Genomic DNA, 21,022 nt, shown 5'->3' with positions numbered 1-21,022 from the left:
CAAATTTATTTTCATTTTCAAGTAAATTATGGTTGTATCATGGTATTCAAATTTTTCCCTGATAACTTAACAGAAAATCACAGTGTTTTGAACAAAAAAGTTACACAAAACAAGCAGCTGTATTAAAGAATTCAGAAAAGAAATATTTCTCAAAAAAATATATTTAACTGGGATGATTACTTATATTCGAGTAGTCTACTCAGGTTTACTGATATTTCTTCATGTTCTAGTCCGCAAAAATGATCACAACCATTATATTCAAAGTACTCGAATTTTGGACAATTTTTCATGTGTTTGAGTATAAGATCACGGTGTAAATGTTTAACAGTGTGGTCATCAATACTATATATGTAAATAATCGGAAAATGAAACTTATTTTCAGAGCCCCAACAGATTTTTTCTTTCATAAACCCTAGATTAAACTTCGAATCATTATCTGTTATAGGAGAAATTAATAAAATTCCAGAAAGTTTTGTGTTTTGGTAGAGATATTCTTGCAAAACTTTCAAAACAAAAAATCCACCTAGAGAATGGCCGATAACAAACAATTTATTGTATTTGTATGACTGTATTATATCTAGAAATAAAGAATTCCACTCATCGAATTTGGGATCTTCTGAATTTGGGAATGTTGGTGTTAAAACGGTAGTGTTTCCTCTTGTGAATTTGTTTTTAATCCATGGATGCCACATTTGGCCACCGTCATCCATATAACCATGAATAACAATAACCAAGTTTTCTATCATCTAAATTTTATGATAACTATCTAAATATTTCAATGGTTTTAGGCATTCGACAGTTTATGATGCAATTCATTTTCCAAAAATAAAAATAAATGGAAAATGATAAAATTGTTTATGAAGACTTAAAGATCAAAAACTTCGATGATGTTGTTATCCCCGAACCATTTCAGCCATTGTATGAAGCAGAATCACATTACTTTAACCTAAACAAAGAAAATTTCGAAACAACAGTCAACTTCTTTAAAAAGTTTATTACAGATGGCCCAGGCGAAACACAAGCTAATAATTTCAAATACTTGTTAGAATTATTTGTTGATGGAGATTTGGTCCAATGTTATCCAGATAATTTGCATTTTCAAATACTACAAACTCTTGGCAAGATATTCAATCCAATAATCAGAACGAGGAACTTAGATTTATATCATATAGCATATAACGCTGGAATAAATATAATGCTCCCTCCTGAGCTTGCAAAATTGCACAAAAAACCAGAAATGACACCACGTGAGCCACCAGATGAATTAACACAAATCATGCTTGATGATGATGTAGCAAAATTTCAACAGCATTTTGATAAATCTAATCCAAATTATTTCAATATTGTTGAATCTGTGTTAATTCAAAATCCATCAGTTAACATTGTCAAATACTTACTTATCAGCGGAGATTTTGAGCAATTATTGAAACAAGCGTTGTTTTCAAAATCATATTTAGCAACTAAAATAGTTTCATCAGGGAATATAGAAATTATACGATTACTTGAGCAAAATGGTATTAAATATAATTATTGTTTGTCAGAAGCTTTTAAAACACGTAATTCTGATTTAATTACATGGCTTCTTGAAAATTATAAACAATATAAGCCATCATATGTTTATTTATCCTTCATCAAATCAATTATTTTCTGTTTGGAAAATAACAATTGTTCAGATTATTCGAAATTGATTGCTGTTTATTTCAGATCAAAGTTCAAATCTGTTCTTGAATTTTTCATTCATTACAAACAAAATTTGACATTAAAAGAACAAGATTATAGTTTTCCACGACTTCATGATGAAGCAGATATATCAATTATCTCTGATTGTTTAATTAACGAAAGATATGATTATTTCAACATTTTATATGATTTAGGATTGTGCTATTCCGATGGATTTTTATTGCACCCTTTGTCATTTTTAATTTTCCATAAGATTCATGATCTTGATCTTTATGAAAAGGTTTATCAATTGACTCAAAGAAATACGTCAACTAGTTTTGAATTACCAAAAAGACTAGTTCAGGATGTGTTGCCTGATATGGATTTGATGAAATTTTTCTTAGAAAGAAAAATAATTACTCCTAATTTACCAGAGATTTTGACATGGTCCGGTCTTGATGAGATGATATACATATTTGATCATTTTCAAAGTTTTAATGTCAAACAGTTTAATTCAGAATTTAATGATGAAGAAAAATTTTTGGATTTTAAGCCGGATTTAGTTGATTATATTGTGAGAAACTATCAAATCGATCTTGAAGGTAATAATGGATTTTATATTATGAAGTTTGCATTTTTCAAAGGACATATTGATTTAATTGTATATCTTCTTGATAAGAATGTTATTTTATTCAGAAAAAAACTAAAGGAAGAATATAAAAACAGGAAAAAAGAAAAACACAACTTTTGGAACAATTTTTACTATGGTTATAAAGAAGAAGAGGAAGAAGAGGATGAATATGAGTATGAATTTGATGATCCAAGGTATAATTTTTATAACGTCATGGACTGCGCAGAACATGATAACCTTGAAGCTTATCAACTTATTCTATCTCACGGTGGTAAAGCACATGCAAAAGGGTCTGAATACTGCAACACACTTCTTGACTATCACTCAATGAATGGAAACTTCGAAATTATTAAAATTCTTATTGAACATGGAGCAAAAGTCACAGAAAACACACTCGAATTATGCAGCGATGATAAATCTATGTGTTTCTTGATCGACCATGCCGATGAATACATGTTGTATAGTAATCTTTGTTTATTAATTAATGGCGATGATAAGCCAACGGGATTTTTTAACTATGTTAAAAAATATTCACTCAACAGTTGTTCATTAGAAGTTTTCCTTATGTGTTTGTCAAAAGCTTTGCAAGTCAAAAATGAAAGTGTTAGCATTTTCATATTGAAGAATACTGAGATTGATAGCGGCGATTACCTTGATCAATTTCCAAGTGAAAATGATCATTGGCTTATTAAAGCGATCGAAATGAATTCACCAGAATGTGTTCGTTTGCTTTTAAATCTCATGGAAAAGTGTGAGCTAATTAAAGGATACTTCACTCCAAGGATTATCCCGATTAATGACTATTATGTCCAAAAATCACGCCAAGCAATAATCCCAGACTATTATCTTCAGGCTGCTAAACTGAATAACATTGACATTGTTAAAATTCTTATTGAACACAAAGTTCCAATTAACCGCAAATCTGATGATATTCTCAAAAATGCATTGTTTTGGGCGGCTGTTCGAGAAAATGTTGATATAATTAACTTACTATTCGAATATGGTTATGAAAAACTGGATATTCCAGAAGAAGACATCTCAATGTTTCATATTCATCCAGATTTGGTTAAATTGATAAGAAAATAATATCTTTTTGTTTTTTCACGTTCTTCTTTTAAAAATTGATGTTTTTTTATTGATGAAAATCAATCCACGTGCAATCATGAAGAAGAGAATAAATTTTAATTTTTTAGTCCTTGATAGAGCACTTAAGTATGTATGATATGGCATTCAATTATGTTGTTTAAAGCTTATTTTCAATGATACTCCGCCTGTTGTCAGAAATTTTAATTAAAGTCAGATAGGTGTAAGTTAACCCTTAAGGGTGCACTTACCACTTTCTGACATTCTTTCAATTTTTTTGACATTCAAGTTTTTTATCCAAATTTTCTAAGATAAAAAGTCATTAACTTTGTTCGGGAAGAAGTTTTTTTAAATCACTACTTAGTACCTTATATTACTGTAATACTTTTTTGCAATCACAAAAAAGATATATTGATATTATGGGAGCATATCAGAAAGTGGAAGTGCACCTTTAAATTAAAATAAAAAAAAACGCTTCATATTAACTCTTTTTTAAACCTGGAGTTAATATTGTCAACTTAGCGATGTGAACCAAGTAACAATTAGTAATCTTTGTGGGAAGATCAATGTCCTCGTTAATGTTGATCGGAGGTCTTTTTATCCGCATGGATATAATATTTAATTTCTTGATTCAAGGTGAGGATAATTAAAATAGGAATATTAAAAGTTTTTTAATTGAGAAATTCTCAAAAATGGATCCTTAGAATTATATGATTAAATCGAAAATTTTATAAAAAATTGATTCAATGAGTTGAATTAGTTTTAAAAATATCATTTCAAACTGCTCGCAGTATGTAATAAAGATATTTGCATAATGAGAATTATAAATTGAATTCAGCAAAGAATAAGTTGGATTTGGATTTGAATAAGAAGTGTATGATATAGCCAATGTTAAAATAAATAGTATGAATCCAATAATTTGGTTATTTAAAAGAGAATCAATGACAATATAGAATAAAACTGTTGCAATATGTTTTAAATTCCTTTGATTTTTCTTGTTATTATTGATTTCAAGAGAAAATTTCATGCATGGGATGATCACGCCACAAATAAATATTAATACTGTGAAAGACGACATGTAAATCCCTAAATAAACTTTCCCTCTTTTGACAATCTTTAAAAAGTGTCATTTTGTAAATAAAATTAAGTTTTCGAGAATGATTGACGCAGCATAGTAAGGATGTCAATTTGGAAGAAAAGTGAGAAAATTCCTAAAATGCTAAAAATGAATTTTCCAAACGTATTTTTTTATCTCATTTTTTTGATTTTGAAAAAAATTTGGAGAGAAGAACTCTTCGTTTTTGAATTTTATCACGATGGTTTTAAAGTATATTAGACACATGTATTGGTATTACTATTTTTGTATATTTTGAGAGAAAATCCCTAAAAAGTGAGAAAATCTAAGACGGTTTGAGAAAATATATAAACTATTGAAAATTTGAATTAAATTTCTAATTTGGAAAAAAGAAATTTGGAAAGAAGAAAATTCAAAAATCGAGATTTAGACTCAGCATCAAATGGAGAACAAAATGTTTCTTCATATGAAGGAAAAAAATTTTCTTGTGAAGAAATAGAGTTTTTAAAATTTTATTGTATGTAATGAAATAAACAAATATTAAAATTATTTTTTGATAACAAGAAAAAGAGGTAGGGCAACGATAGAAAATTTTTGGAAAAAAAGTTCGGAGATCTTAAACGTATCATATTCCCTGCATGGTTTGGTATCTTCCGCCATGCGTTGTGCCAAACATATTGACACTTTCCAATAATTAATTTATGGTATGAGTCACAGAGTTAGATTATAAAAAGAAAGTAAATAATTGCAATTAGAAATCATATATGTCGGAAATCAAATGTTGATGAGCAGAAACCTTTTACTCATCATAAAAGAGATAAATCACTAAAGATTTGTATACATTAAAATTTGATATTTGGTGCTCGAAAACTGTCTGATGGGACTCCTCCAAAATGAACCAATCTATCGCTGAGGACCAAATTAGATGATGTAGATGGTGTATTCTCTAATTCTAACTTAGGAAGAATGGGAACAAAACGAATGACGACAACAACATGTCAAACATAGATTAAATATCTATGAATCAATAAAGTATACATGCAGTGAAGGTGATAACGATCACTTGAGGCTTATAACTCTTTGACTAAATTAGTAGTATATATAGCGGGTTGTGTGACTTTTTTTGTAAATGTAAGAATTCATACAATATCGAGCGATTTTGTATCATTTTTTAACATATGAAATAAATAATAAATCATTAAAAAATTAACATTAATTTTAAAATAATTTATTTTTATCTTTTATAAAAGAAGCTATATATAGATGATGTCAGATATTCCGCGATTAATTAAACATTGTTTAAATCATGAATGGAATCAATGATGTCATAATCAATGGAGTCATAAATGAGAAAAATAAATTGAAACTAATGATTATTTGAATTTATGAAATCAATTATTTGATTTATTCGCTCTTCAATCTCTTCTATTCTTTTTGTTAAATCATCTATTTTCATTAATGAGGTGATTCTTGATTGAGGAATAGATTTCAAACTAACCACTCCTTTTATTTTTGAAATTTTGAATCCATCAACTTTAAACATTTTATTCAATTTACATGTTGTCAATTCTTCAAATAATTTTTTATTATTGGCATAATAGTCATTAAATTCTTCAACAGATGAAAATTTTTTTATTTCAGTAATTGGTTTAACAACGTTTATTTTTTGTTGAACATTTTCACTTTCATTTATTTCTTCCTCCTCTGTTTCATTTATTTTTAAAATTGGTTTCATTTATCATTAAATAAAAATTAGAATATAAGTGATGAAATATATTTTTAATTTTAATGAAATAATCAGAAATGGCTGCAGGATTCTTTAAAAAATTATGGGATGGAATTAAGAAAGCTGCGGGTTGGGTTCATCAAAAGATTATTAAACCTGTTGCAAACTTTTTGGCACCAGTAGCGAAAACGGCAGGAACTATCATAGGTGGAGTATTAGGTGCTAAAGCAGGTAATCCGGCGATGGGAGCACAAGCAGGTAACGCAGTTGGTGGAATTGCTGAAGGAATACTTAATAAAATAGGAGGTAAATAGTGGAAAAATAAATAAATAAATATTATTTTTATCTCAGTATCGGTTGTAGTCTTTGATAAACTTTTTCTCCTTTATTTAAAATTTCTCTTATTGGGGCAGCTTTTGGTGTTATTGATTCAGCAACGTCACTAATTGCTTCTTTATTCTTAAATATCCAATTTGCCCCCTTCTTCAATGTTTCCCAAACTTTACTCGCTCCTCTTTTTACTTTATCCCATAATTTTTTAAATATACCTGCAGCCATAGTTGATTTAATATTAATTAAAAAATTCATTTCCATCTTTTAATTTTGATTTTTTATTTATTAATAAATGACGACTAACTATTTAGTGCCAAACACCAAACCGATTAATGGAAATGTGTTTCATTCATTCGAAAAGATAAATGAAATATTTGCAAAGAATGACGGTAGAAGATATTATAGAGAACTTGAAAGTTCATGCTATGACTCTGATACTCCATATTTTGATGATAAACAAACTCATTTAAGAATTACAAATCCGGCTCATGATGTGAACCAATTAGGTGACACATATATTAAACGCAAAGTTAAAGCAACTCTAGTTTCAAATAAAGCTTTCACATGTGATGCCGCTTTTAAATGCATGCGTTTATTCGTTGGTTACAAATCATCAAATCAAAGCTTTAAACAATTAGAAGTAGAAACTGAAAGAGGTGATGCTGGTTATCTTCAGATGGATTGTGCCCGTGAATCTTTCGCATTTGCAACATATAAACCGAAATCAGAAAGGAAAGTTAAAAAGTTTGTTCATTCGTTATATAATAATGTTCAAAAATATGATAACTCAGTATGTGGAAAATATATTGACCCTTCAGAAGTTTTCAAGAAAGCAAATGAAGAAGTTGATGTCACTTTTGATATGATTATTCCGGTAAATGATTTGTTAGCATTTCAGGCGTTCGATGATTATCCTAAATCATTTGGTGATATCATTCTTAAATATTATGTTTTCAGGGATACTTTAGTATTTTGTCAGGTTGACCCGTTAAGAGTTGATGATTTACAAAATTACGTTTATGAAAAGATAACTGATGAAAATTATGAAAAGATTATGAATCATGTTTATAAATATGATCGCAAATTCCAACAAATCGGACTTCCTACCAAATTAATTACAGGCTTAGCCGCTACATCTGCTGACGCAACAGTTGATGACGTTATTATTTCATGCACAAAGATGGAAGTTTTAGAGGATAAATGCATTACACCAGGATATGGTTTAATTGAAGAATCAGTTAAAGCAATACCACGTTTATTCAGTAAGGAAGATCCATTCATGATTCCAGCTCAACATATTGACGTTCGTTCACTAAATGGAGGTTGCATCACTCCTGAAGGTATTAGCTCAGATTTCTCATACGCTCTTCATAATGTTACAGATGTTGTGTTAACATTTCCGAAAAATGCAATGCAAAGAACAGTTTTAGAAAATCCAATGCTTCGAGGTCTTCAGGTCACTATAGATTCCAGAAACTTCCCCGATCAAGCGATGACCACAGTGGGCGACATATTCTTTACACGTATGCTTCAAGCTTCTGATTTAGATGGAGTGAATGAATGCACAGAAGAATACGAGGACTCATTAACTAGACCACTGAATGATGATAATGGCACACCATTAGCTAGAACATGGAAAGACCAAACTTCATTCTTATGCACTATTCCAGTTCAACGTGATGGAGCGGGTATATTCTTTGATGGATTAGAAACTTTCAACTCACAAGTTACAGTACAAGTGAAAGCTTATCCAATCATTCAGGGTGAAAATGACACTTACTGTTCAAAGGTGACAAATCCTCCTCAGGTTTGGTTTACTAGGACTACATATTGGACATGGACACCGGATGAAGGTTTGAAATATCATCCAACAGGTACACCACCACAGTATAGAAGTTCATATGATGAAATATTGATGAATAGAAATGTTTAAAATTATAAATTTATTTTTGATTAAATGGATTTAAATTCATCCACCCCTTATGAAGAATTAGCAGGAGTATATAATACATACGTAGATGATATGATTAATGAAGCATTGAGTGATAATAGAAATGCTTTATCTAAGGAAAAATTAATGAAAATTCCATATTCTGAATGTTACTTAAATTCAATCACTGCAGCAATTGGTAAACAAAATAAAGGTAAAACATTAACGATATTAAAACAAATTATCATTATTGCTAACACTTCCCCCTATTCACATGTGTTAATTTATATCAACCGTTCAGGTTCACCTTCAGATGATACATTTGAATCTTTAAAGCATTTAATCAAAATTCCAATTATTTATTTATCACAAGAAGAAGCAGAAGATTATTTAAAAAACTTTTTAATGTATAAAGAATTATATAATACAATCAAGAAGCAAGGATTAGAGGATAAAATTATTGATAAACAACGGGATGAATTATTTGAAACACTTTCTATTTCAAATTTTGATAAAGAATTTTTGCATTCACTAATTTTTCTAGATGATGCCGTGAAATCAAAACTAATAACTAATGAGAAATCATATTTTAATCAATTATTAACTCAATGTCGACATATTCAATGTTCATTCTTTATGGCTGTTCAATACTTTAAAGCATTAAGCACAAACATTAAATCAAACCTGTCCACCCTTTTCATTTTCAGTGGTTTTAGTCGTCAACAGTTGAACGTTATGCTTTATCAAGTGAATTTACCAATGAGCATTAATGAACTTTACACACAATATCAACAATTAGGTGAACATGGAAAAATAATAGTTGATTTAAATAAAGGAAGTGTTAAATTTGATTAACTTTTTATAATTAATTTTTATTTTTTATTTATAATTAAACATGACAGAAATAGCAAATCTTCTACAGGTTCCATTAAAACAAGGAACAAACAAAAAGGGTGCATATAATAGAACTATGAAAGTTCCTGATGGAATGAAAGAATTAGTTCATATTGTTGCTGGTCTTCAAAAAGATGTTAAACAAATGAGAAACGTTTTAACATTACCAGAAGCTCAAGCATATGCCAAACGTCAAGGTCCAAATTGGGAAGCACATGAAGCAGACATTACGGGTCCAAATGGAAAACCTGATGGTATAAATGAAGTTTTCGTTACTGATGGTCAAGGTAATATTAAAGTCATAAATGGTTATAAATTAACAATGACGGATTATCCTAAACGTAAAGCATATAATGAACGTTATCCTATGCAATTTGATGAAAATGGAAAAGCTGTTAAACAATACATTGGAGAAGGTGAAAATGGTCCAATTAATTCATACCGTCATAATCCATATTCTTATTTCAATGAAGAATTAAATGCTATTGAAGAGGGACCGGATGGATTACCACGATATGTTAATCAGTTTGATGGTCAATATGCAAATATTAGACCCGAAATTTCAGCTAAGAAATTCTTTAAAGTTGCTTTATTCGATCCAGTGTTCAATGAACAGAAAGAAGCAATGAAAGCAGAATTTAAACCAATTCAAGTGGCAAGAATTTCTTCATCTTCACTTTCAGAAGCGTTCAAGGAATTGATAAAGAAACCACTTTATTCTCAACAAGGTTATAACTTTGATTTAATTAAAGAAAGTGATAGACGTAAATTAGAAAAATCAGATGGTTTTAAGAATGCATGTAATGAAATGATTAAAGATATTGTAAATGATAAAATAAGACTGGGAGAAACTCAAATCATTATCAATAACATAATTGGTGCAGTTACAAAGAAAGTATAAGCAAACAAGGATGAACCTTGGGATATTACCGTAACAACTAAATAAAACTTTAAATATATTTTTCTTTTTTTTATTCAATTATAAATGAGAAGACGTTTCACAAGTCAAAAGAACACTAACGCAAAAGCAGAGATTACGGTTGGTTATAACGTAAATGATGATAAATCACGAATTATTCAAAATGTTAAAGTTAATGTTAGCCCTGAATTAACAAGGTCAGCAACTCAACCAAATTTATTAACTCGTGACTTACCAAAGAAAGAGGAGGAGCAAAATAAAGAAGATGAAGACCCAATCATTTTATCTGAACCTGGTAAAGAACCTGTTGAAATTCCCACTTATCCAACATACCCCCCACCTCTTTCATCAAACATCGAGAACCCATATAAAATAGACATTAATTCTGAATTAATGAAAATTTACCGTGATATAATAATTAATAATTATGATTCAATAATAAATTTAATTGATCAATCCGGTTTAATTATTTTACCTTATGAATCATTAATTCACATTATCGCCATTCTTTGTGATGTTCAAGATTCAGACGTTAAGATTCAATTTTTCATAGATGATGAGGTTTCATGCTGCGGAACAGTTGCAAAAATAAATCCTATAAAGGATATTAGCACAATTAAGATATCAAAGAATGGAACAACAACTGAACTACATTTAACTTATAATAACATATACAATAAAATAGTTGATGAATATAAAATATCACTTGAAAAATTCTTTGTTAAGGCTATTTAATATTCAAGCATTAACATTATCGAATAATAATCCTTTGAATCATAATCAATAATAATTGACCTTTCACCAGTTTCTATCGTTTGTTTTATTTCTTTTTGTTTCCCACTATCCGGATCGGTCATTGTAATTGTTTTTGTTATAGTATCAGCTTTATCTTTAACTTCAATCTTTTTTCCATCAGGATATTTAAACCAAAATTCCAAAAATTCGATATTGTCAATCTGTTCATATTTTAATCTATCAATTACATTTTTAATACCATCTGAAAATCTTATGAAATGGTCATTATATGGGTTTGATTGAACTAAATTTGAATGAAGTGAAATATAACCTGTTGATGAATATGACATTGACTCGTATTTTCTGAAAACACTAAAATTTATAACATGAATGAATTTCTTATTCGTTGAATTTATGAATTCTTGAGGTAATCTTATTCTAGTTTTATTTATCACTGGAAAATAACGCTTTACCATATTTTTAATCGTAATAAAAATGTCAATTATCAATATTATTTCGAATAATAGTTGTGAATTAAATTTAACAGTTAGCGGAATTTATAATGTTACTCTCGTTTCTGTGAGTGGTAAATTTAATCCCATTCTTTTAGACCCTTCAGATTATATATCATTTATTAAAGATGACCATGAAAAAACGTATGATATGTATATAAATAATGTGATAACGAAATGGGATATTAATATGATTTTAAGTTATTTAAATGAATCATTTATCGTATGGTATGAAGAAAATTTTAAATCAAAACCCGATAAACTTTTTGAACTTGATGAAATAAATAACCTTATTAAATTCCGCTGAAAATTAAATTTTGTACTCCTCATTTTCGTTCATTGTTGGGGATATTAAATTTTGAAAAAGATGTTGGGGATGTTTTGTATTCTGACACTGGTTCCAATTTCATTTTAATCAAATGTGATAAAGTTAATACCCCAATGAGATTTTCACATCAAACATTAGACCCTAACTCTTACCCATCAATACAAAACATTTTATCCATCAACTTAAACACATTTTCTTTATCATATCCGTTTCAATTATCCGGGAATTCATTTATTCTTCATTCAAAAGATTTATCAAATATTAAATTTAGAATAACTGACCTATTTGATTGTGATTTAGAATTCATGAATGAAATATTATGGCAATTTCAAATAGAAAAAATAGCTGATGAGATAACGGATTAAATATTTATTTTTAAATCATAATAAATGATTAAACAACAGCAAACACAGCAACTTAAGGCGCAAAGCACCCAGGTCCTTCAGACCATTACATACGCCACATATGCATATAATTCAAAGACGGCAGAACAAACACAAAGGTTGAAATATGGAGATTTGGAGATAGTATTGAAAAATGACCATTTCGAATTCGTTTGCAAAGGTGGTGCAGTGATATCAAATATAAAAGAAATTTTATTTATGAATTCAAAAATTAAAGGAATAACGGATGATATAACATCAATTCCACCAGAAGAACAAAGATATTACGCATTAAATGCATTTCCTAAAGTTTTGAAGATTGGAAGATTTAATTTAAATGAGGAATTCATAAAAGGTTTCCTAAATGACATAATGAAGAAAGCAGATAAGGAATATGTGGTTAGTGAGTTAATGAAGAAAGCAGATAAGGAATATGTGGCTAGTGAGTTAATGAAGAAAGCAGATAAGGAATATGTGGCTAGTGAGTTAATGAAGAAAGTAGATAAGGAATATGTGGCTAGTGAGTTAATGAAGAAAGTAGATAAGGAATATGTGGCTAGTGAGTTAATGAAGAAAGTAGATAAGGAATATGTGGCTAGTGAGTTAATGAAGAAAGCAGATAAGGAATATGTGGCTAGTGAGTTAATGAAGAAAGTAGATAAGGAATATGTGGTTAGTGAGTTAATGAAGAAAGCAGATAAGGAATATGTGGCTAGTGAGTTAATGAAGAAAGCAGATAAGGAATATGTGGCTAGTGAGTTAATGAAGAAAGTAGATAAGGAATATGTGGCTAGTGAGTTAATGAAGAAAGTAGATAAGGAATATGTGGCTAGTGAGTTAATGAAGAAAGCAGATAAGGAATATGTGGCTAGTGAGTTAATGAAGAAAGCAGATAAGGAATATGTGGCTAGTGAGTTAATGAAGAAAGTAGATAAGGAATATGTGGTTAGTGAGTTAATGAAGAAAGCAGATAAGGAATATGTGGCTAGTGAGTTAATGAAGAAAGCAGATAAGGAATATGTGGCTAGTGAGTTAATGAAGAAAGCAGATAAGGAATATGTGGTTAGTGAGTTAATGAAGAAAGTAGATAAGGAATATGTGGCTAGTGAGTTAATGAAGAAAGCAGATAAGGAATATGTGGCTAGTGAGTTAATGAAGAAAGTAGATAAGGAATATGTGGCTAGTGAGTTAATGAAGAAAGTAGATAAGGAATATGTGGCTAGTGAGTTAATGAAGAAAGTAGATAAGGAATATGTGGCTAGTGAGTTAATGAAGAAAGCAGATAAGGAATATGTGGCTAGTGAGTTAATGAAGAAAGTAGATAAGGAATATGTGGCTAGTGAGTTAATGAAGAAAGTAGATAAGGAATATGTGGCTAGTGAGTTAATGAAGAAAGTAGATAAGGAATATGTGGCTAGTGAGTTAATGAAGAAAGTAGATAAGGAATATGTGGCTAGTGAGTTAATGAAGAAAGTAGATAAGGAATATGTGGCTAGTGAGTTAATGAAGAAAGCAGATAAGGAATATGTGGCTAGTGAGTTAATGAAGAAAGCAGATAAGGAATATGTGGCTAGTGAGTTAATGAAGAAAGCAGATAAGGAATATGTGGTTAGTGAGTTAATGAAGAAAGTAGATAAGGAATATGTGGCTAGTGAGTTAATGAAGAAAGCAGATAAGGAATATGTGGCTAGTGAGTTAATGAAGAAAGTAGATAAGGAATATGTGGCTAGTGAGTTAATGAAGAAAGTAGATAAGGAATATGTGGCTAGTGAGTTAATGAAGAAAGTAGATAAGGAATATGTGGCTAGTGAGTTAATGAAGAAAGCAGATAAGGAATATGTGGCTAGTGAGTTAATGAAGAAAGCAGATAAGGAATATGTGGTTAGTGAGTTAATGAAGAAAGTAGATAAGGAATATGTGGTTAGTGAGTTAATGAAGAAAGCAGATAAGGAATATGTGGCTAGTGAGTTAATGAAGAAAGCAGATAAGGAATATGTGGCTAGTGAGTTAATGAAGAAAGCAGATAAGGAATATGTGGTTAGTGAGTTAATGAAGAAAGTAGATAAGGAATATGTGGCTAGTGAGTTAATGAAGAAAGCAGATAAGGAATATGTGGCTAGTGAGTTAATGAAGAAAGTAGATAAGGAATATGTGGCTAGTGAGTTAATGAAGAAAGTAGATAAGGAATATGTGGCTAGTGAGTTAATGAAGAAAGTAGATAAGGAATATGTGGCTAGTGAGTTAATGAAGAAAGCAGATAAGGAATATGTGGCTAGTGAGTTAATGAAGAAAGTAGATAAGGAATATGTGGTTAGTGAGTTAATGAAGAAAGCAGATAAGGAATATGTGGCTAGTGAGTTAATGAAGAAAGCAGATAAGGAATATGTGGTTAGTGAGTTAATGAAGAAAGCAGATAAGGAATATGTGGCTAGTGAGTTAATGAAGAAAGCAGATAAGGAATATGTGGCTAGTGAGTTAATGAAGAAAGCAGATAAGGAATATGTTAATGAAAAAGATAATGAAATTAAAGAAAGGGTTGAAAGGTATCATGAATGGACATCAAATATTTTAAAATCTAAAGCTGATACAGGGTGGGTTTCAGGATGTTTAGACCTTAAAGCAGATAAGGAATATGTCAACAGTGAGTTAGAGAAGAAGGCAGATAATGAATATGTTAATGGAATATACCAAAGTTTGATAGGAACAACTAAAAATATTGAAACTATTGTTGGTGACTTTTCTGTCAATGAAGAAAATAAATATTTTAGATGGCAGTTTGTACAGTCCTTAAGAAATGGTATGCGGTGTAAACTCATTCCGAAAAATAACAATGAAATGTATGTAAGCTATATAAAGAATGATGGTACACAAGTTAAAGTTCCATTAGACAACAACTGTTACTTAAACTTATATGGAGACGAACAAAAGAAATATTTAAGAGTTTATGAAATGACAGATATGACATTGTCTAACCTAGCTCCAGCACCATATTATTATGACTATGGAGATGACGTCAGAACACCACATGTAGATGAACAAAAGCTAACATTATATTTAGATTATTATAGATATAAAAGATATAATGCAATAGAAAAAACGAGAATAGTATATTATTATACAGATGACAAAAATAAATATTATAGTCAAGATTTTACCTACCCTGAAAACATAAGATTATATTATAAAAAATATTCTGACACAAACCAGAAGAAACCTGAAATAGTTGCACTATATTTTAAGTTCAAAAGAGACAATCCTATATTATCTCATATGTTTGATTTAATGAACCCAGTAGGTTCTATTTATACATCTATGGATGCAAGAGGTCCTCAAGCAATGTTTGGTGTTGGTGCATGGGAACAAATAGTCGACAGGTTTTTGTATTGTGCAAACTCTTCAAAGGAAACAGGTGGAAGTAAAACGATTACAGGTGAAAATTTACCTGCACACAGTCACTACATAGATTTAAGCACATCTCAAGCGGGTTGGCATAAGCATAGATATTGGGATTGGTCAGGAATGACAAAAGGTAAAGGATATGATGTTAAAGATGACGTTAAGTTTGCTATAAATTGTTACTGGAGTGACACTCAGGGAGAAGGAAACCATACACATTTCGTTTCAGGATATACACAAACAACGGGACAAGGTAAAGAATACATGCCACCTTACATGACAGTTTACGCATGGTATAGAGTTCAATGAATCATTTATTTTTATCATAAATTTACACCAAAAATAATTTTTAGGTGAAGAGGTGAGATCTCACCTTTTTTTTCACCTGTTTTTTTTTCACAAGCGTTTTACCGGGTGCTACCAGGTAATTTAATTTCTTTTAAAAATGTTGACAACATGACATTTTGACAACAACATAGGAGGAAGGCAATAATGAATTATTTTTGAAGAACTGAAGGTGCTACCATGTTACCATGTTGACGACATGACATTATGTCAACAACACGAGAGGAAGGCAATAATGAATTATTTTTGAAGAACTGAAGGTGCTACCATGTTACCATGTGCTCCCAGGTCATTCAACTTCTCTGAAAAAATGAGACAACATGACATTTTGACAACATCACAGGAGGAAGGCAATAATGAATTATTTTTGAAGAACTGAAGGTGCTACCATGTTGTCATGATGACGACATGAAATTGTGTCAACAACACGAGAGGAAGGCAATAATGAATTATTTTTGAAGAACTGAAGGTGCTACCATGTTACCGGGTGCTACCAGGTAATTTAATTTCTTTTAAAAATAGTGACAACATGACATTTTGACAACAACATAGGAGGAAGGCAATAATGAATTATTTTTGAAGAACTGAAGGTGCTACCATGTTACCATGTGCTACCAGGTAATTTAATTTCTTTTAAAAATAGTGACAACATGACATTTTGACAACAACATAGGAGGAAAGCAAAAATAAATTCAAATCATACTTTATAAAGCTTCATTTACAGGTATTTCATCGTCAGTAAATGAATCCTCATCATCGTTTGGTTCAACTTGTTTATATAATCCTTTCATTTCTTCTTTCAAAACATAACACCATGTTTGTTTACCATCTATTCTTCTATGTTTCCTATCACATTTATCCTTAATACTCATTTGGAAATTCTTGTCTTTCATGTCTGATGGTTTGCAGAATAGAGCATTTTCACACGTCATACCTGCACACAATTCATCATAATGTGTATTTATCCATACATCTAAAGGATTTGATGATAATTCGATTAAATCTTGTTTGGCTTCAGTCATCGGTATGATTCGTACATTAAATGATGAAAGGTCATATTGCATAAAATACGTCAGTAAATTATCATAAAATTCCTTAGTGCATGAATTCATCAAATTCTTGAAGTAATCAAATTGACCCTTGAATTTACCATTAACTCTTAAAACTACATATCTTCTGTCTCCAACTTCAATTTTGACAGGGTAGACGTTATTAGTTACGAAAATGAAGTTTGCAACATTCTGAGCAGTTCTTCTGGGTTGATTCTTTTCATTAATTCTAATCTCATTATCCGTTATAATTGATTTCAAAGCGTTGAAGTTTGCAAGTCTGTCTTCACCTACATTCTTGAGTTCATTAAGTACAAGAAACATTTTATTCTCAACTACTGAATTGAAATTACCCGTTAACTCACTTATTTCAGTAATGTTTTTACATGAATAACCAGCGAGAAGTTCAGAAATAATGTCTGTAAATCTGTTTTTACCTGTTCCCTGAAGTCCTTTCAAAATAATTGCTGTTTCATTCTTGATTCCAGGATGTTGAATCATTGATGCAATCCAGCCGAGAAGGTATTTATACACTTCATCGTTATTATCGCATATGGCTTCTTTAATGAAATTCATAAACATCTCAATTTTTGAGTAATCAGGTTTTTCAAGAATGTTGTATTTATAACCCTGAAACGTTGAGAAAACATCGGGGGAATCAGATTTAAAGCAAACACCCTTAACTGTTAATGAAGACAATTGATTTAATAGTACATCCCATGCTGTTATTGTTTTACCTTCTTCTTTAAATAATTTAATCATTTTAAGTGACTCTTTCATGTTTGACTGAAGAACGAATGATATTTGATTCATTTTGTCGTGGATGTTGTAATCTTTCTGAATGAAGTATTTGTTTCCATAATCTACAAAACGGATTACATGTGATAAATCCTCAATTACTTCAGAACTGTTTTTATACTGATGATTTTCAGCCTTGCGTCTAATATCTGTTATCAAAAACGAGTCATCAAGTTTGATATCGAATGTTATTTTTGGCTTACGTAATAAAGGTAAAACGTATTCATCATAATATTCCTTTTGATAAAGTTTTAGAATCTTCACCAAAACAAATGGAGAAGTCATTAAATATGCATATCTATCACGTGCTTTTTCAAAATTACTTTTTGCATTTTCTGTTAAACTGCAGAAGTTATAAACGTTATCGTATGCTTCATTAATTAAATGATTAGGTAACGAATTAATTGCTTGAAACAGTGTGAATAATGTTATTTCTTTTTCTAAATTCATGTTTCCACCATCATTATGTACTTCGAAATCACAGATGCCATCAACTATGCTCTGAGCTAGTTTATCGTCAATGTTTACATCTTTGTTTTCATTCATGATACTCTTTATTTCTTCATTCTTCTGTTCAACTCTTACCTTAATATTCAAATCATTTAATATATCATTCACTGTTCTGGTTAATGTTGAATCATAACTTCCACGAATGAATGAGTATGTATTGATTGGTTCTGTTGCATTCTTGCGAACTCTTGAATCAGCCATAACTACTAAAGAACGTTTTGAATCATCAATAGAAGTCATTATGTCAATATCATAATCATTGCAGGAATAACATTTAATCATTCTGTTCGAAACTGCATAGAAGAAATTAGTGTTGCAATAAATGTGAAGACCTCCTGAAGCAGTTTTAACGATAACATCTTTATCCGAAAGTTTTGATAAAATGTCTTTTCTAACTGTTTCTTTAAGTTCATCATCGTATGATTTATTGATATCAACATCTATAATCGTTAAATTTGATATTTTATTTACTAATAAAGCCATACCAGTTTTCCTTCCTCTTCCTCCATCATGTTTGAGGTAGTTATGTAAATCAATCTTGTTTTCACCAATTCTTTCGTTGAGGGTTTTAGTTTCTGCCACAACTAATTCTTCAACTAATGAATCAATAACTTTTTCATCAGAAACGATATAGTTGCTGTTGTTGTTTGTTGCCACAACTAATTCCTCAGCTAATTCCTCAACTAATGAATCAATAACTTTTTCATCAGAAACGATATAGTTGCTGTTGTTGTTTGTTGCCGTCATTTATATAGGAATAAAAAAATAAAAATAATTTTAAAACTAACTTTATTTTTGGGCTGCATCATATTTCCTGTGATGTTGTCAAAATGTCATGTTGTCATCATTTTTAAAAGAAATTAAATTACCTGGTAGCACCCGGTAACATGGTAGCACCTTCAGTTCTTCAAAAATAATTCATTATTGCCTTCCTCTCGTGTTGTTGACACAATTTCATGTCGTCATCATGACAACATGGTAGCACCTTCAGTTCTTCAAAAATAATTCATTATTGCCTTCCTCTCGTGTTGTTGACACAATTTCATGTCGTCATCATGACAACATGGTAGCACCCTCAGTTCTTCAAAAATAATTCATTATTGCCTTCCTCCTGTGATGTTGTCAAAATGTCATGTTGTCATCATTTTTAAAAGAAATTAAATTACCTGGTAGCACCCGGTAACATGGTAGCACCTTCAGTTCTTCAAAAATAATTCATTATTGCCTTCCTCTCGTGTTGTTGACACAATTTCATGTCGTCATCATGACAACATGGTAGCACCTTCAGTTCTTCAAAAATAATTCATTATTGCCTTCCTCTCGTGTTGTTGACACAATTTCATGTCGTCATCATGACAACATGGTAGCACCCTCAGTTCTTCAAAAATAATTCATTATTGCCTTCCTCCTGTGATGTTGTCAAAATGTCATGTTGTCATCATTTTTAAAAGAAATTAAATTACCTGGTAGCACCCGGTAACATGGTAGCACCTTCAGTTCTTCAAAAATAATTCATTATTGCCTTCCTCCTGTGATGTTGTCAAAATGTCATGTTGTCTCATTTTTTCAGAGAAGTTGAATGACCTGGGAGCACATGGTAACATGGTGTTATGATTTGAATTAATTATTGAATAACCTGAAAACCATTAACGATAAAATAACTGATAACAAAATTTTATTTTTATATAAATGAATACCCCGCAAGCTCAAAATTTACCACGAATCATAACAAGGGAGGAAACGATAAAAATGCTGCGAGAACTTGCTAAAAATAACAAACCACTAAAACTGAGAAAATGTGGTTATGCAGTAATGATGGAAAGAGAGATGTTGTCAAAGAAAAATAAAAATTAAATTTGGATTGAGTTTAAAAATTCATCTTTATTAAATTCATCTCTTCCAATCAATTTATTTATTCTATTAAATTCTTTTATTTTTGCTTCACTCAGTTTAATGATTGAACGATAAGTTTCTAATTTTTCGATTATTTCTTGATCGTTTTCAACCTCACCACATTGCGGTTTCTTTTTATAATAGCATATTTTTGATTTAATTCTGTTTAGTTTCTTTTTATATTCATCGTCTGGACTCTTGGCTGCTTCGTTGTCACCCATTTCTTACGAAATAAAAAAAATTAAATATTATTTAAATATAATGGAGTAATAAAATAAATCGGAATTTCTATTAATTTATTGTCAACTTCAACTAATACATTACCGTTAATATATCTAACAAATTCAGCTATTGTGTCAAATCTTCGTCTTCTTTTTGTCATTGATTTATCAGTTTTTCCATAATCGAGATGAATCAAAACTTTATCCCCTTGTTTAAAATTCATGAGCCCCGAATTAATTTGTTCACGTTTAACATCATTCAACCTTTCCATTTGCTTTCTAATATATTCCCATTCTTTTGAAATATCATTTTTCATTTCCACCGGTTTCATGTTTATAGTTCTATGCCATGTATTATTGTAATAATATACTAACTGTTGTATGATGGAGTCATGATTTCCATCCCAGTATATCTGACCGTTAACCCCTAACGCACCTCTAAGAGTTCTCATTACTGCATCAACTATTTTATTATGAAACGTATATGGAGAGGATGAAAAGTAAAAATTAATTTGTGGAAAATAATGAGCCATAGCTGCCTGAAATCCTTTATCACCATCACCCCTGATATTATCTACTCTTTCATGATCTAGTAAGTATTG

At 30.2% G+C, this 21,022-nt stretch overlaps 8 protein-coding genes across 8 annotated transcripts, besides 2 other annotated features; 6 read left to right on the top strand and 2 right to left on the bottom strand.

The window, feature by feature from the left end:
- Nucleotides 1–835: 835 nt before the first annotated feature.
- On the top strand, nucleotides 836–3,376 carry TVAGG3_0761290 (spectrin binding; the record flags this gene model as incomplete). The annotated part of the gene is made up of 1 exon (XM_001314018.1): nucleotides 836–3,376. The coding sequence occupies one exon, from the start codon at nucleotides 836–838 to the stop codon at nucleotides 3,374–3,376; it is 2,541 nt and encodes an 846-aa protein (XP_001314024.1).
- Nucleotides 3,377–3,608: 232 nt separating this feature from the next.
- Nucleotides 3,609–3,822: a mobile genetic element.
- Nucleotides 3,823–6,251: 2,429 nt separating this feature from the next.
- On the top strand, nucleotides 6,252–6,488 carry TVAGG3_0761270 (N-acetylmuramoyl-l-alanine amidase family; the record flags this gene model as incomplete). The annotated part of the gene is made up of 1 exon (XM_001314019.1): nucleotides 6,252–6,488. The coding sequence occupies one exon, from the start codon at nucleotides 6,252–6,254 to the stop codon at nucleotides 6,486–6,488; it is 237 nt and encodes a 78-aa protein (XP_001314025.1).
- A 28-nt stretch (nucleotides 6,489–6,516) lies between these two features.
- Nucleotides 6,517–6,732, bottom strand: TVAGG3_0761260 (uncharacterized protein; the record flags this gene model as incomplete). The annotated part of the gene is made up of 1 exon (XM_051245636.1): nucleotides 6,517–6,732. One exon carries the CDS (start codon nucleotides 6,730–6,732, stop codon nucleotides 6,517–6,519), a length of 216 nt encoding a protein of 71 aa, XP_051092223.1.
- Nucleotides 6,733–6,955: 223 nt separating this feature from the next.
- Nucleotides 6,956–21,022: part of a mobile genetic element that runs on past the window's edge.
- On the top strand, nucleotides 9,408–10,018 carry TVAGG3_0761250 (uncharacterized protein; the record flags this gene model as incomplete). The annotated part of the gene is made up of 1 exon (XM_051245635.1): nucleotides 9,408–10,018. A coding segment is annotated over one exon (611 nt), but the record flags the coding sequence as incomplete, so codon positions are not given.
- On the top strand, nucleotides 10,317–10,985 carry TVAGG3_0761240 (uncharacterized protein; the record flags this gene model as incomplete). The annotated part of the gene is made up of 1 exon (XM_051245634.1): nucleotides 10,317–10,985. The coding sequence occupies one exon, from the start codon at nucleotides 10,317–10,319 to the stop codon at nucleotides 10,983–10,985; it is 669 nt and encodes a 222-aa protein (XP_051092221.1).
- Nucleotides 12,215–13,539, top strand: TVAGG3_0761230 (uncharacterized protein; the record flags this gene model as incomplete). The annotated part of the gene is made up of 1 exon (XM_051245633.1): nucleotides 12,215–13,539. A coding segment is annotated over one exon (1,325 nt), but the record flags the coding sequence as incomplete, so codon positions are not given.
- Nucleotides 15,521–15,913, top strand: TVAGG3_0761220 (phage tail repeat-like family; the record flags this gene model as incomplete). Its single annotated transcript, XM_051245632.1, has 1 exon — nucleotides 15,521–15,913. One exon carries the CDS (start codon nucleotides 15,521–15,523, stop codon nucleotides 15,911–15,913), a length of 393 nt encoding a protein of 130 aa, XP_051092219.1.
- TVAGG3_0761210 (uncharacterized protein) lies at nucleotides 16,654–19,053 on the bottom strand (the record flags this gene model as incomplete). The annotated part of the gene is made up of 1 exon (XM_051245631.1): nucleotides 16,654–19,053. The coding sequence occupies one exon, from the start codon at nucleotides 19,051–19,053 to the stop codon at nucleotides 16,654–16,656; it is 2,400 nt and encodes a 799-aa protein (XP_051092218.1).

This window comes from Trichomonas vaginalis, chromosome III (assembly GCF_026262505.1).
Source record: "Trichomonas vaginalis G3 chromosome III, whole genome shotgun sequence".
Taxonomy (NCBI): domain Eukaryota; phylum Parabasalia; order Trichomonadida; family Trichomonadidae; genus Trichomonas; species Trichomonas vaginalis.
The sequence above is the reverse complement of the archived record's forward strand: the minus strand, read 5'-3'. Positions and strand labels throughout refer to the sequence as shown.